The sequence below is a fragment of the Poeciliopsis prolifica genome, unplaced genomic scaffold (assembly GCF_027474105.1).
Source record: "Poeciliopsis prolifica strain line A6 unplaced genomic scaffold, Auburn_PproV2 SCAFFOLD033, whole genome shotgun sequence".
NCBI lineage: Eukaryota > Metazoa > Chordata > Actinopteri > Cyprinodontiformes > Poeciliidae > Poeciliopsis > Poeciliopsis prolifica.
Window position 1 is genome coordinate 2001124 of NW_026562408.1, and position 14145 is coordinate 2015268.

The 14145-nt window shown below is 36.7% G+C and overlaps 2 protein-coding genes across 3 annotated transcripts in view; one reads left to right on the forward strand and one right to left on the reverse strand.

Annotated features, from left to right (window-relative positions):
* The window catches only part of dpysl3 (dihydropyrimidinase like 3), a 34646-nt gene extending 29306 nt beyond the window's left edge, over positions 1-5340 (forward strand). For both annotated transcript variants that reach the window (XM_055051534.1, XM_055051535.1), the window contains exons 13-14: positions 1162-1315; positions 3781-5340. In XM_055051534.1, the coding sequence (XP_054907509.1) occupies positions 1162-1315; positions 3781-3875 (249 nt within the window). In that variant the 3' untranslated portion in view covers positions 3876-5340. The remainder of the gene's footprint in view (positions 1-1161; positions 1316-3780) is intronic.
* Positions 5341-5696: 356 nt separating this feature from the next.
* stk32a (serine/threonine kinase 32A) overlaps positions 5697-14145 on the reverse strand; it is a 46967-nt gene continuing 38518 nt past the window's right edge. The window contains exons 12-13 of the mRNA XM_055051635.1: positions 11182-11246; positions 5697-10297 (exon numbers count right to left, since the gene is read on the reverse strand). Of these exons, the coding sequence (XP_054907610.1) occupies positions 10186-10297; positions 11182-11246 (177 nt within the window). The 3' untranslated portion in view covers positions 5697-10185. The remainder of the gene's footprint in view (positions 10298-11181; positions 11247-14145) is intronic.

The window sequence follows — 14145 nt, forward strand, 5'->3', positions numbered from 1 at the left end:
AAAACAGTACCTGTCGATATCCTGACAGGGTTTTCTACCAAACAACTTACCAAATCTGCAAAGATATAAATTCAAACAAGCAAAACAAGCAGTGAAGCCTGAATGAACAGTTGACATGCCTGTGCTGAAAAATCTTTTTTTCTCTAAAATATTATCTTAGAGCTTTTGTTCTTTTAACTTCAGGATAGTAGCTGGGTCTTCTTCCTGCATTTAGAAGATTGTTGATTTCAGCACAAGCTGGCAGTGCTTATGTTTCTGTTGACTCATTGAAAAAAGATGTGATTTTTGCCTGTCGGGTCCAAATGAGCTGGAAACGAACCGACTCTGGTCACCAGATGAGCACGGTGGAACGTCTGGAGTTTTCTCCTGACCGTTTTCCAAAAGCTTTTTAGCAATCTCACTTTCATCACAGGAAAGGCCGGGAGGACGTTGAGTGCTTTAAAGGGAGTTTATTGAACAATGTTTTGCTGACTAGTAAATCACTTGAATAATCCAGAGACATATTATGGCAGCTTGTATTTATTGTGTGCAGTAGTCTTCTGTTGTCAGTTTCAGCAGTGAAGGAAAATTTATATATATTTTTGTTGACTAGCTGGAAACCAACTGAAGGATAGTGGAAGAAAAGCAATAACAATAAATAAAACTTAGAAACATTGAAACAACTTCATTTAAATAATCCCAAGCAGTGGCTGTTTTCCGCTCCCATGCTGTGCCAGGGGATTCGCATTTTCAGACGTTTCCTAATTTGCTGCTGACTGTTGATGAGAAAATGGAGCTGCAGTAACAGTGTGGTGTTTATCTTGGTAGCAGTTACTGTTTTGCCTTTATGGATCACAGATGTCTCATTTTAACTTTTAACAGACTTCCAAAATTCCACTGAGTCACCAGACCAGCCAGTACACATACAAAATCATAGCTTTTTCATTTACATTCACATCATTTGAACACATCCATGCTGTGTATATTTAGATCTTTTTCTGCTCGAAAGTATACTGCACAGTTATTCTGTGTGAGTCTCTGTTTTCCAGGAGACTGTGAATCTATATTTGTGTTTTGTCAGAGAAGTAGACCAACATTACACCCGTTGAAATCGTTCTGAATCAAATCTTTATGTTTCTTAGGTGTTTACTCCTCCATGTCTAAAACATGTTTGTCCTGCAGCTGGCTGTGCTGAGGGCAGTGCCCAGAGGAATGTACGACGGGCCCGTGTCTGAATTCTCCATGTCCCGCGGCGGCACACCCTCTGCCTCGGCCCGCACCTCACCCACCAAGCAGCCGGTCAGAAACCTGCACCAGTCTGGATTCAGTCTAGCAGGTAATGCCATACCAACACATCCTAAAAAAACACATCCCTGTTGTCTTTCTTCTGTGCTTTGCCCTTTAGGTACTGACATCAAGAGACAATTCATGTGCTTCAGTTTCTCCTAATATTGATGTTAGCTGTAATTTGAAGCATTCATGGCATTCATGCTTACTTTTATTATCTTGTTCTCAAACATTATTTGTTAAATTAATTTCTAAACTGAAGCTGTGGTTTTATTTTTCCATTTTATACATTATATTAATTATTGACAAGGAGTCTTTTATTGCTAATAGCAATAGTACTGATAGTGAGCAGTAAGATTACTAGGGTTTAATTTTCTTCATTATTGATTTATTCAACATATAATTTGAGTGAGGATTTCTGGGTAATATGCTACATGTCTGCCTTCATGTTCTGGCAAAACATAAGCAAAACTTCAGGCCCAACTCGTCTTTTTAAAGGCAATCTTCTGCTCTCGTCTGCACATCAAAAACTGGCCAATTAGTAAAAGCACAAAATATGTTTTGTTTCCTGCTACCTGCTTATTACATTTAGTAAAATCAGATCAGCAGAATTTAACTACCTCCTCTTCAAATTGAATAAGTCAGAGTGAAGAGAAGTTTTCCTGATTGATAATCTGACTGCATTTGAAGTGATACATTTTCCTTCAAGGCTGAAACATTGGTTTTCCAGTCCAAACATCTTGACCTGGACTGAAAGGTCGGTCTGATGTGTGAGGTCACAGTAATATCCCTGTTTGGCATCTGTTGCATCATACAGAGCTCCAGCCTGACAGCATGATTGTGCCCAGATGTCAGGTTTGCACAGAACAAAATTAGAAATGTTAGTAATTGTTTCAGCCAAACTGCCAAATCGTGACATACTTTGGACTTGGAAAAATAGTTGTTAAATAAAGACAGAAAGGTCTTTAATTAGAAGAAAAATCATTTCAGCTTTTAAAAGTAAATCTTGTATTTTTTTATAGGTAATAACTGACTTTGAACGACGTTCAGCTCAATGCATAGCTTCTCTTTGCAAGCCATGCTGATGAGCGAGACGTCGCTGAATAAATATGACCTGTGTTGGAAAGAATTCCAACTTTGATTACATATATCTGAGGCTGCTCCTGCTTTCCCAGGTTTTGCAACAGTTTGTGTGATCTTGTGTAAGCATGTGCGTGTGTGTGTGTACATGTGTGCGTATGCATATTTTGAGAATGAGTTCCACTCCTCTTCTATTTTAGTTTTTGTGAAGCTACCACCTGCAGAGCTGATTTACTTGTTTGGAAGGAGACGGAGAGGATTGTTTGATTAGTCACAGTGTCTCATGGTCTGACATCATTCTGTTTTCCATTATTGTGTTTGCAGATTATTTGATTTGGCCTCTGGCTCGTCCTTTGGAAACTATACTATAATGTCTTGTAGCTGCTATGGAAGTGATTCTGCAAAATGTAACAGTTTAAATATCTAGGAGAGCAATCTGAGAAATAAATATTTTGAGTAACAATTATTTTTGTGCCAACGTAGAAAGAGCTTTTAGATAGCATATAAATCTAAACAGTTTGACAAATGGTGTCGCTGGTTTCCAGAGGACGGTGCCAGATTCTGATTTTGGCTGCAGTTTCATGACACTGTAATGGTTATGCAGGCCTGTGTCAGTCTATAAATCACAGCAGCACTTCATTCACACTGCAACAAAATGTTGGAAAAAGAGCTGTTCTTATTATTCACAGACTTGATTGTTTTAAATCAGATTTGATTAATTAAGCAAATAAATCGAATTGATAAATTCATCTGGTTATGTAAATTAGTGTATTTTTCACAGAGGGGGGTGAATTGAGTTGGTTTCACCCATTTGATCTCTGATGTTTGCGTGTTAAAGTTTTGTGAATCATTTTCTCGGTTCATTAATTAGGAGTTTTCCAAAACACAGCGTCAGGATTGGGTGATATCATTCCCTGTTCCCATCATTCCCTGTTCCCATGTACAGTGTAATCGCAAAATACGAAATTAAGTCATGAAAGTATATGTCCCCTTTGTCAACTCTTGACTTTACAGACTGTTATTTGTTTAGTAAATTCTAGTGGAAAAACTGATTAAGTCTAGTTGGAATAAAACTGCCTTGTTCATCTCTCTTTTCTGTTTTAATCAAATATTATTAAAGAGGCTTAAATTGGTGTAGAAAGTTCAGAGTTTTAATTTATAGATTGTGGAGAATGTGAAGAACAACATTTCGTGATGTTACAACCACACATTTAACACAAATTGTAACATCTGAACATTGAGTGTGGAGAATATTTTTCTCCTAACCATTTAGGCTCCTAGGATCTTTAATTTTCTTTTTTTTATTGATTTAAGTGCAAGAGAATAAGCAGTTAATAAAGCTTGTGGTAATTAAAGTAAACATATGGATTTAACAAACCATCAATGATTGCCTCTTGTTTGTGATGTAACGTTTTAACTCTCATTTCTGTGTAGGTCCTCCCACCCCAGAGGACGCTCCCATCAGGCCACCTGGCCGCCGTATTGTAGTGCCCCCCGGTGGTCGATCCAACATCACATCTCTCAGTTAAACAGCAGGACAACGCTTCAAGAAGAACAGAGTGGACGATAGAGGGAGGGGACGAGGGAGGGAAAGAGGGACAGAGGACCAGAGTTAGTAAAAATTTGAAGAGCAAAACACTGAATCCTCATGCCTTACCTGTCACACTGCTACTATGCTCAGATGAGAATTGTATCCGTTTTCCTGGACAGAACAGAAACAGTTAGAAGTTGCCAACAAAGCACATTTCACATGAACAATGTCAGCCTCAGTTCATGTCAGTGCAAAATACTTCATACCAACCACACAGCCATGTTCTCATGCTGCTTTGGTAGCAGAAAAACTTTACATCATCACATTTAACCCTGAGAAGGAAATAAAGTTTTTCAAAGGAAGATGGATACTGATTTTCTAGGGATTCTCCTTTTACCCTGCTTGGCTTTTAATATCACCCCCTTTCAGTAGCTCGCTTTCTCCATAGTCAGCAAGACTGTACAATAGATCCCACAATAGCCATGTTTTGTCATGCAGTACCATTGATTAGCTCTAGTTGGCAATGTACATACAGTAGATGTAATGTAGCTTTGTGAATGACGTGGTTGCAGCCTGTTTGGGTTTTCTGGACCAATTAAAATACGTTTATCACCTCTAAACACAGGAGGGCAGCTGGACATGGAGCTGCATGAGCCACATTAATATGGGCGACGTGATCCATGATCCTTTTCCAGCTTCTCCTGTAAGGCCGTCCTCATTATGTACTGTATTGATGTTAAAAAAGACAATAAGATCAGTGTTTGAAAACACACAGAAAGAGGAAATATTAAAAGTGTTTTTATTATTCTTCATTCCCTAAAGGTCCGTCAGATTTTTTTTATCTTGCATTCCTTCATTTTCTTGTGTAAAGAATATGGCAGGAAACACTCCTTTGCATTTGCTTCATGTAAACTGGCTGCCTCTGTGACGCTGTGACCGTTTCAACAAAACACAACGATGGAACTGAAAGGTGCTAAAAAATAAATACAAACTTCAAACTTGCTGGGTAAAAATAAACCTCTTATTACTGCTCTTTACTAATGTTTTTTTTTATTTATTTTTTAACATGGTTCTCATTTGAAGGACAATTGGACGATCATCTTTCACTTGCGATCCCACCTTAACCCTTTAATAAAATCCTCAATGCATTCAACAGCAGCCGGGAAAAAGCCAGTCTGTTTTCTGATAAGGCAGAGGATGGCAGTGCCGTCAGGGAATCCATTCTCTTTAAGTTGCTCTTCATTTGGCGACAATTGAAACAAGATGCTCTTTTTATTCCACACAGTAAGGCTGAGATGAGTTGTGGGTCTTTTTGTATTTATGTTAGGATGACAACCTTTGTTTTACTGTTACTTTTCTTTTTTAATTTTTTTTTTACTTTTGTGTCAGAAATCTGAGATGGCAGGTCATTTAAAAGTGTGCTGGTATGAAATGTTTCCTGAATAAACATGAGTTGCAGCTGGTGTTATCTCTGCATTTCATTTCTTTGGTAATTCCCTGGATGTTCCTGTTAGTTATTGTGGTTTACTTTAAGGTTAAAATGAACCACTATCAATGTAATCAGGATATAAAATATTAAGAAAGTAATATACACTGAAACTAAATGACATGACAGATTTGATTTCGTTTGGTTTATCTACATAATCCATCAGTTTGCTAAAAAAAAAAGAAAATCTAGAATGGAATTAGGTTTGGATAAAATGTGGTCATGAGATTGGTTTATGGGGTGAATTTATTTGGAAATAATCCATTGTTTACACATTACTATTAAGAAAACTTGAATATTAATTACACTCCACACTTCCACATTTGACGTCTGTATTTATTTAAACAGATCACAAACATCCTGTTTATGGCCTGGTCAAAAAATTAGAATCAATCTAACATTTCACATACAGTCAACCAGAAGTTTACAGACAATCAGTGAAAAATGAATCATACATTTGGTTGACTGTCTGAACTTAAATCAGACTGAACTTCTCTTTTTTTAGGTAAGAATTACTGAAATTATTTCTATTTGCAAAATGCCACAATAATGAGATTATATGTCAGAAATGTATTTATAAAGTCTTCAAAATTATCATTTTACTAGCCACCTCTGCACTCAAGCAAACACAAATTAGTTTACATAAATCTGACTAAAACTAAAGAAATTTGCTCTGATTTAACTTCAAGCAGTGAGAAAAAAGGAGTGCGTGTTTTTTAATTTATTTTTATTGATGAATGTAAACTTCTGGTTTCAAGTTAAGATCATGAATGGAAAATGAATGAAAGAAAATCAAATTTCGTGTCTAAAACAATGTAGAAACCCGTTTTTTACTCAGGAACATGTCTACTCTGAATGCATTTCTTTTCAAAATCTTTGTCTCATATTTTACTTTAAACATCTTGATACCAAATTTATATGCTGATGTGGCCTGCTTATCTGCAGCAGTGCCAGACAGAAGCGAAAGCATTTATCAAATGAAAACCCCCTCTCTAGTTGAGCCAATATTGTGGAAAGCGCTGCCTCAGCTAAGTCTGCAGTGGAGGAAGGAATGGGCTGTGCCCTCCAGATGACCTCAGGGAGCAGTTAGTAAATCGTAAACAGTGGATGAGTGTGTGTAAGAGGGAGAGAATAGCTCATAAAGCTTGTCAACTGCAGCAAAAGAGGAAGTCTTTTTGTTGCCTCATGTAATTAAATGTGTTTTTTACTTAACTATTCACTTAAAATGTTGTCTTTTTGTAAAAAAAAACCCTCTCAGCAGTCATATTAAGACTCCCTACATTTTAGCCATTTGTTGTAACACCAGTGAAACAACACTAGAGGGCAGCCTGCACTGTGATGAAAAAAAGAATGAAATAATTCAATACACTAGAACAAAGCAAACAACATAGGTGTATTGTTTCCAAAAAAGAAATATATTATTTAAGGCACACATTAAAAGTTTAAATTTCATCACAATTGCTCACAGTAAATACACAATGACAACTAAAGGACAGCTGAACATGGGGAAAATTCACAGTTGCACAATTCTCTTATCAAATAATAGACTAGAGTTATGCTTAGATTCCTCCCTAAGCATAACTAAGATTCCTCCCTTTTACTTTCATTTACCTGGTATACACACTATCGGTAAATGTTATCCAAATATCAATGTCAGAAATAATTTTGATTGAATATCACTCATTTTATTCATTACACTCCCTCTTTGTTGGTAGTCAAACGCTGCTTTAAATTTATAGGTTTGAATAATCATTCCCCAAATATTATTTACACAGTAAAACAAGCTCAGACTAATCCATTAGCTACCAAGATATGCCTACAACTTACACAAAGTACCATCTTTAGACGTGTGAAGTAACAAGAACACAAAGGTGAGTCAAAACATTGTACCAATCTTAAATAGAAAAGTGCCATTATTAATTAATTTAAATAACTAAATTTATTTTAAAGTTAATAAAGAATAATAAAGAAGCTTGAAAGGACTGACTCACATTGCAGCGAGATAACAGCAGAGTCAGTGGAGCAATGAGTCATCGCTAAAAATTATATTTTTATTCAGTAGCTTTAAAGAAGGTGAGGATTTCTTTACTTCTACATACATGAGTTAGATTAGTGTGATATCTATAAGGCATCCCTCTTTGTGCAAGCAGGCAAATATTTTGAGGGGATGAGTTGATGAGAAATGTTTATTCTAATAACATGATGAGACATTGTTTTGATGCCTCGTGTGTGCCAGGCGCAGAATCCTGGATTTCAATATCATACAAACATTTTGCAGAGACAAACAGACAATGAGGATTTCAAATGATAAATAACTGATCAAAAGAGGAAATACATCAACACACATCTGGCAGAGTGCAGACGCTAACTGCTAAAATTCATCTGTCCAATTCCTAGGACTTACTCATTCACAGCATTAGTTGCATAAATGCTACCAATAATGACAACAATATGTGCAAAAAGAGAAAACAACAATCCCTATATAGTAGGCCATTTGTAGACGAAGGCTACGTTTTCTTTTTTCTTCAAATTTTTGGTCAAGGGTAATCAATTATGGCAACATTTAGTTTCCTAGTTTCCCTCAAGATTGAACCATGTTTCATCTTCTTGTTTGATTCCACAAACAAATTTTTCTAGAACTAAAAACCATAACTCTGAGCAAATCACTAAAATTTTACTCTTTTCTCTTACGGTCTGAATTGCGGCATGACACTAAATGTTAAAGACCTATCATAATTTCTTGCTGAATTAGCCAAGCTAAGCATCAGGATCACTAATCCATTTAAATATTGCCCTGAAAAAGCAAGCCATTCATTTTCAAGCCTCTAATTCAAATCGAATCATTCTTACATCGCTAAAAACAAAGTTTGGTTTTGTTTAATAAGACTAGCAGTTTAATAATGCTACTTCTGTCATGCTTGTATCCAAAGGTATAGGGATCATAGAGGAAAAATGTTTCTACGCAATGGTTTATTCTTATTAAATGTTTCAGGCTCAGCTCTTTAGGTTGTCATACACAGGATGACTGAAGAATCACTTTAAAGTTGGCGGCGCTACATGAAGCAGGTCATGCTTCTGCAGACCTTTGAGGTTACTCTCTGGAATGCAGAGATTATTCCACCAAACTGATTATGTTTTTTCCTAGAACTGAGACGTTACTATCCTGGGACTTGAATGTCACCTTCCAAAACTTACCAGACTCTTTCCAGACCAAATCTGGCGCTTTCTGGAAAACTGTCTGATAAGTACCTAGATTCCTGGTAGGTACTTATCAGACAGCTTTCCAGAACTTCTATGTCACATAGCAAGACATGCCTTGTTTTTTCCTGAACCTGCAGTACCATGCAAAACTATTCACCAATCTTGACAGTTTTTATGTAGACACTGTTCAATTGACCAACGTAAATCATGTACTTCATAGAGCTGGGCTTTATGAAAGAAATAAAAAAAAAAAAAAAAAAAACACGTTTCAGTCACCAAGGAAAACATTATGTCTGGCTAAAAATCAACACATCTCAGCACCACAAGAACAAACCAGCAGGGTCTGGAAAACTGGAGCTGAGGGGAAGATGAACGGAGATAAACACAGGAATATTCTTAAGTGTTTCAGTATGTCAGCGATGTGAAACTGAAGCACCAGTTTAATGGGAAATTTTACATGTGTTGGCAAGGTCTAATCAAAGGCCAGACCTCAATTCAATTGACAGTCTGTGGTCAGACGTCGAGATTGCTGTTCACCGGAAACCATCTAGATTCTTGAGGAATGAGCAACAATCCCAGAGGCAAGATGAGGCGAGCTCTTAGAGATCTAACCAACGTGACTTACAGATGTAATTGCTGTTGTTTGTTTCACAATGAAAAGAAAATTAAATGTTGAAAGTTGCATGGTCTTTAAATGAAATTATGCAAATCCTAAAATAATCCCCTTTTCCAGGTTGTGAGCTAGAAAACACAAGAAATGCCAAGAGGGGTGAATACTTTCTCAATGTACTGCATCAGATAGTATCTGGAAATTACAAGTTTTTCTCCTGAACTTACCAGCTACTTTAATTTAGAGGATACTTTTCTAAAATGTAGAGGTTACCATTCAGAACTCATCAGAATACCCGTACGGTTCCAAATATCTAACTTTGAGTTTCAGGAAATTAACTGCCATGTTTCAGAAAGTGTCTAAAAAATCCTGTAAAATCTTCAGGGAAGGTACCAAAACAAGCTACAGAAAACAAACTCAGTTCATTATGGAAAGTACCTGGTAAGTTTTGCTACATTTTCAGAAAGAAACGTCTTCCTTCCATAAAAATAACTTTTACATTCTGTGAAATTACAGCCCTATTATGGAGCACTACCAACTGCAATGTTATAATTAAATGACCATAGTTACCCAGAAAACCTCTCATAATAAAACTAGGGTCAGTACATTCAGGTGGAGGTGCTCTGTTGTCTTGGTTTTGGAAATGATCTGGCTTCTTGCTACAGCACTTTGCTCAGAACCGAGGCTGAGCAGATGCAAGAGCACCAGGGTGACTCTGCTGGGAGTCCATCCGTTTGGTGACAGCAAAGCAGTCCGTCAATCATCCTCTGACATGGCTGCCTCCCAGGGACACCATCTTTTGACACCTAGCTGCTTTTTAGGTCTAATGGTGTGAAACAAGAGTGCACAGTGCTGTTCTTGAGATTCTACAGACTATGAAGGAGTGCATGAACATAGAGGACCAGGTGTGAGTGCATGTGCTGACAGAACGACAGGTTTTGCTTGTAAGTTGCTGAACTGCAAGCTGGAGGCAAGTACAAGTGATGAGGTGGGGAACTGGGAGCAGGAAGCCTATCCTGATAAATAGGGAGCTGGTTCAACATTGTTGTTCTGTCCATCCTCTATTGCCTTGTTCTTCTCACTTGTGGATAGTTCAGAAGAATCCACTACGACTTTCCTTGACCTGTTGAGATAAGAACAAAGATCTAATGATGACCAAATGATTTTAATGATCTTATTCTTTATAGTTTCTCCCCAAAGCTCTATATTTCTAAAATGCATCCATGTTTCCATGATATGATTTTCAGTTGGTAATTTAAGAATTCATCACTAAATTATTTCTAACATCTGATTTTCAATGAGTAAGTTGCATAACCCTAATATTTTTAACAGTTTTTATGCTGATTTTATATTTTTTATTCGCTTTGTTTTGGAAAACAATGTTTACCAGTTACAGTTACTGGAAAACATTGTGTTGGTTAATGTAACCTTAGAAATGTTTGAGCGATGTTTGATCTTTTACGGTTTCAGTCACTATTACAATATTTGCAACCAAAGGTTTTTGTTTTCGGAGGGTGAAATTTATAAAAGCAGAAAGAATGAAGAATTAGCTCAAGTCCACCTTTTTCTCAATACTTTGAAGTTTTCTAATTTGCCTTCCACATTTATATATTTAGGAAGAGGTGGTAAAAGTCTTACTTCTTGTCTGTAGTGTTTTCCTGGCATAAATCTTAAAACTTTTTTCCTCTGCCTCACAGTCAACAGGACGGCTCCTGTTGATATCATTTGCTGTGTTTTTGCCTTGATCATACACCCACAAACATACCATAAAAAAATCAGTTTACTTTTCTTTCACAGCATCCCATTTGATTTTATCAGCCACCAAGGAACACTTTTGATTTAATTTAATATGCTTTTCCCAAGTCTAAAAATTTTAGCATTTGAGTCTTTACCCTTGGTCTCAAATGTATTTAATTATTTACCAGTAATATATTTTCAGAGTAAATGCTGCTAGTGTGATTTCTTTGACCACAGGAGGTTGCAGTGGAGGCCTGGAAGCTTCCTTACTTTTCTCTGTTGAAGACAATGAAGTCCCTTTGGACGTTGTCCAAACGCTGCTGCAGCTGTCCATTCTGGAAAAAACAGATAAAAGCAGAATAAATAAGAAAGTCAATAATGGCAACCGTGTCAAAGGAAAAACCCCATAAGTTATGAGAATTAGGTTTTGTAATAACTGGTTGATCAATTCATCCTTTGATTCTGTTTTAATAGTATTTTACTGTAGTGTATGGTTTATATTACAAATGTCACATGTAACATTCCTCGCCGTGTTTGCTCCTTTGTGACGATGACAGTTGAGGAAGGAACCCACAATGCTTTGCAAAAACTTCCATATCTCTTAAACTAATTCACATTTTGTCAATTTATACCAACCAATCTAAGCATCTTTTGTAGATTTTATGGAATAAATTTAAATCAGGACAACAAATTTCCTTCAGGGGAAATTAATTATCGACAGAGTGATTTAACTTGACAAAAGGTGAAAAAGTTCCAGATGTTGAAGTTTTACAGGTAGGTCTTGTATCTTTGAAGGACACGAACACTCAGATGTTTCCACCTGCTTTTTCTGTAACGTGTTCCACTCCATCATGTGAGATCAGGCAGCACCAGGCCTCGACACTAATGTAGTGCCAGGACTGGCAGACAGGAGCTTTCTCATGCTCCTAAAGAGGCAGTGAGGAAAGAGATCATAAAAATAGATAATCGCCGATTCACTTTACTACAAGTGGATGTGAAAGAGAAATGATCCCAGACAGAAACATGAAAGAAAAAAAAAACTTTTCCTAATATAATGTGGAATGTCATTAAACGTTATTTAGATAATTAACCTTTAAGAAATGCCAAAGCCACCATCTGAGGATTTGGAAAAGGTCTAAACTTTATTGAATTTGCTAAGCGTGTAGATTATTAGTGTATCTAAGGAAGTCTGCTCTTATTCTCATTTAAATGATCAAACATGGAGTCCCACTTGTGCAATGAGCAACGTTCTGTTTAAGCTTATTTTAACTAGGTCTTAAATCTAGGAAATTGTTAAAGTCAGCTCCAAAGGTTTAAGTCCAACAATGAAAAGAGGGCGGGTAAGGGAAAAGCTTTGGGCAAATAAAAGCTAAATGATTATGAAGACAGGAAGAAGAGATGGAGGTTAAAAAGGAAGAAAAGAGCCAAAAGGCCAAGAGATGGAATTTTATAATAATCTTACATAGTAGAGCAACAAAGAGAAAAATCTTACAAAGAAGAATCACTGGCCAAGCAATTTTATAGCAAACAGACAGATGTGAGCTAGACCTGCTATTAGAAAGAAAATAATTTTATGGGACACAAAATGTGACAGAACAAAAAGAACCTGATGCTGGTCTTGAGGACAGGGTGTACTTCTGATGTGAACGGCAGAAAGGACAAAGAAACAAACAAAAGCAGCAAAAGAAAGTCAAGGAATAGGAATAACAGCACATGTGGTGAACCAAAAGAAATAGATGTGATACAGAGAGGACATCACAGGCTCACATACTTTACAAACACGACTAGAGTTAATGTTCAACATCTGCACAGCCATTTGTTAGCTTGTGTATTAAAAAACTGCTTTTGGTCAGGTTTTTGATACACAAGTATTCATAGATTGCAGATGTGAAACTGTAGCAAAGGTTTCAGCTGTGTTTCAGGAGAGATGGTAAATATATAAAGCTTTCCATGACACAACAACAAACATCCTGCATGTCTGAAAACAGGACTTGTCTGACTAAAATACTACTAAAGCAAACAAGTGTCTGTTTGTGCTACGTTAACCAAGGCTTATGTTGTAGCTGACTGAACTGTGCTTTTTGTATCTATTATAATTATTTAAGGACTTATCAGAAGAAGGATGTTGCCTTAATGTCTATTATAAACTGATAAGATATAGTAGTTTAAAAAACCCCAAAACAAACAAACAAACAAACAAAAAAAAAACACTGGCCCTGCTTAAAACCTGAATATAAGGCTAAGTGCTGATGATTCCCTACATGTTGACACTGCTTTAGTGGATGCTTTTAAACAGACAATTTAGAGGCTAAAAGCTCCAAATACTGGATTAAACTGTCCACTTAGTGTGACAACCCTACTGAGAAGTGGTCTGCTGGACGAAAGCCCAAGAGGGACATTCTTCTGAGATTTAGCATTTGGGCTAACAGTGTTTTGTCTGAAGTTAACTTTGAGTTGCAGCCGATAAAGAATAATTCTCACTGATAGAATTATTTAATGGATATTAGTATTATCTATACTATTTTGTCTAATAAATTCATTTCAAATAAATGAGCAAAACAAGCTGGAAAATTAAAGATGGACAGAGAAAGAATCACAGAAATCCACTGAAAACAAATTATGCAATAAAAAGCTTGACATTTATCAACAAATGTCTGAATTATATGTGGAAAGTACATTTTTAGAAAAGGTCACTTTGTGAAATGACTGCAAAGCTGCTGAATTCTCTGTCATCTTTGTCAATTAGTTGAGGCAACACAAGCAACGCAGATTTAGCGTAATAAAAATATTGAAGTTTCACACAGCGCATTAGTTTTGGAAATGAAAACAACACGAAGGAATGAAGAGTTACTGGAACTGAAAGTGTAAGGGGCCAATAGTTGAGAGAATTGTTGAGGAAGTCTCAAGACAGTGAAAGAGCAAAGTATGAAGGGAAGAGGATGAAGATGAGAAGAAACAAGAGAGGTCCAGACAGAATATAGAGCAGCTGCAGGGCAATGCACAAAAAGCATGCTGGGACAAGCATAAGGCAACTTTTTCATTTCTTATTGATCCACCAGGCTTCAGCCAGCATCTCGCTCTCTCTTCACACACAGACAACACACACACTCTTTCTTCTGTTCCATCCTTCATAAGTGGCCCCAAAGGCCTTTCGTAAATGGATATGTTAAAGTGTTGCACAACCACACCAGATATTTATAGACAGTATCATCTTTGACTGATAGAAACAAATAT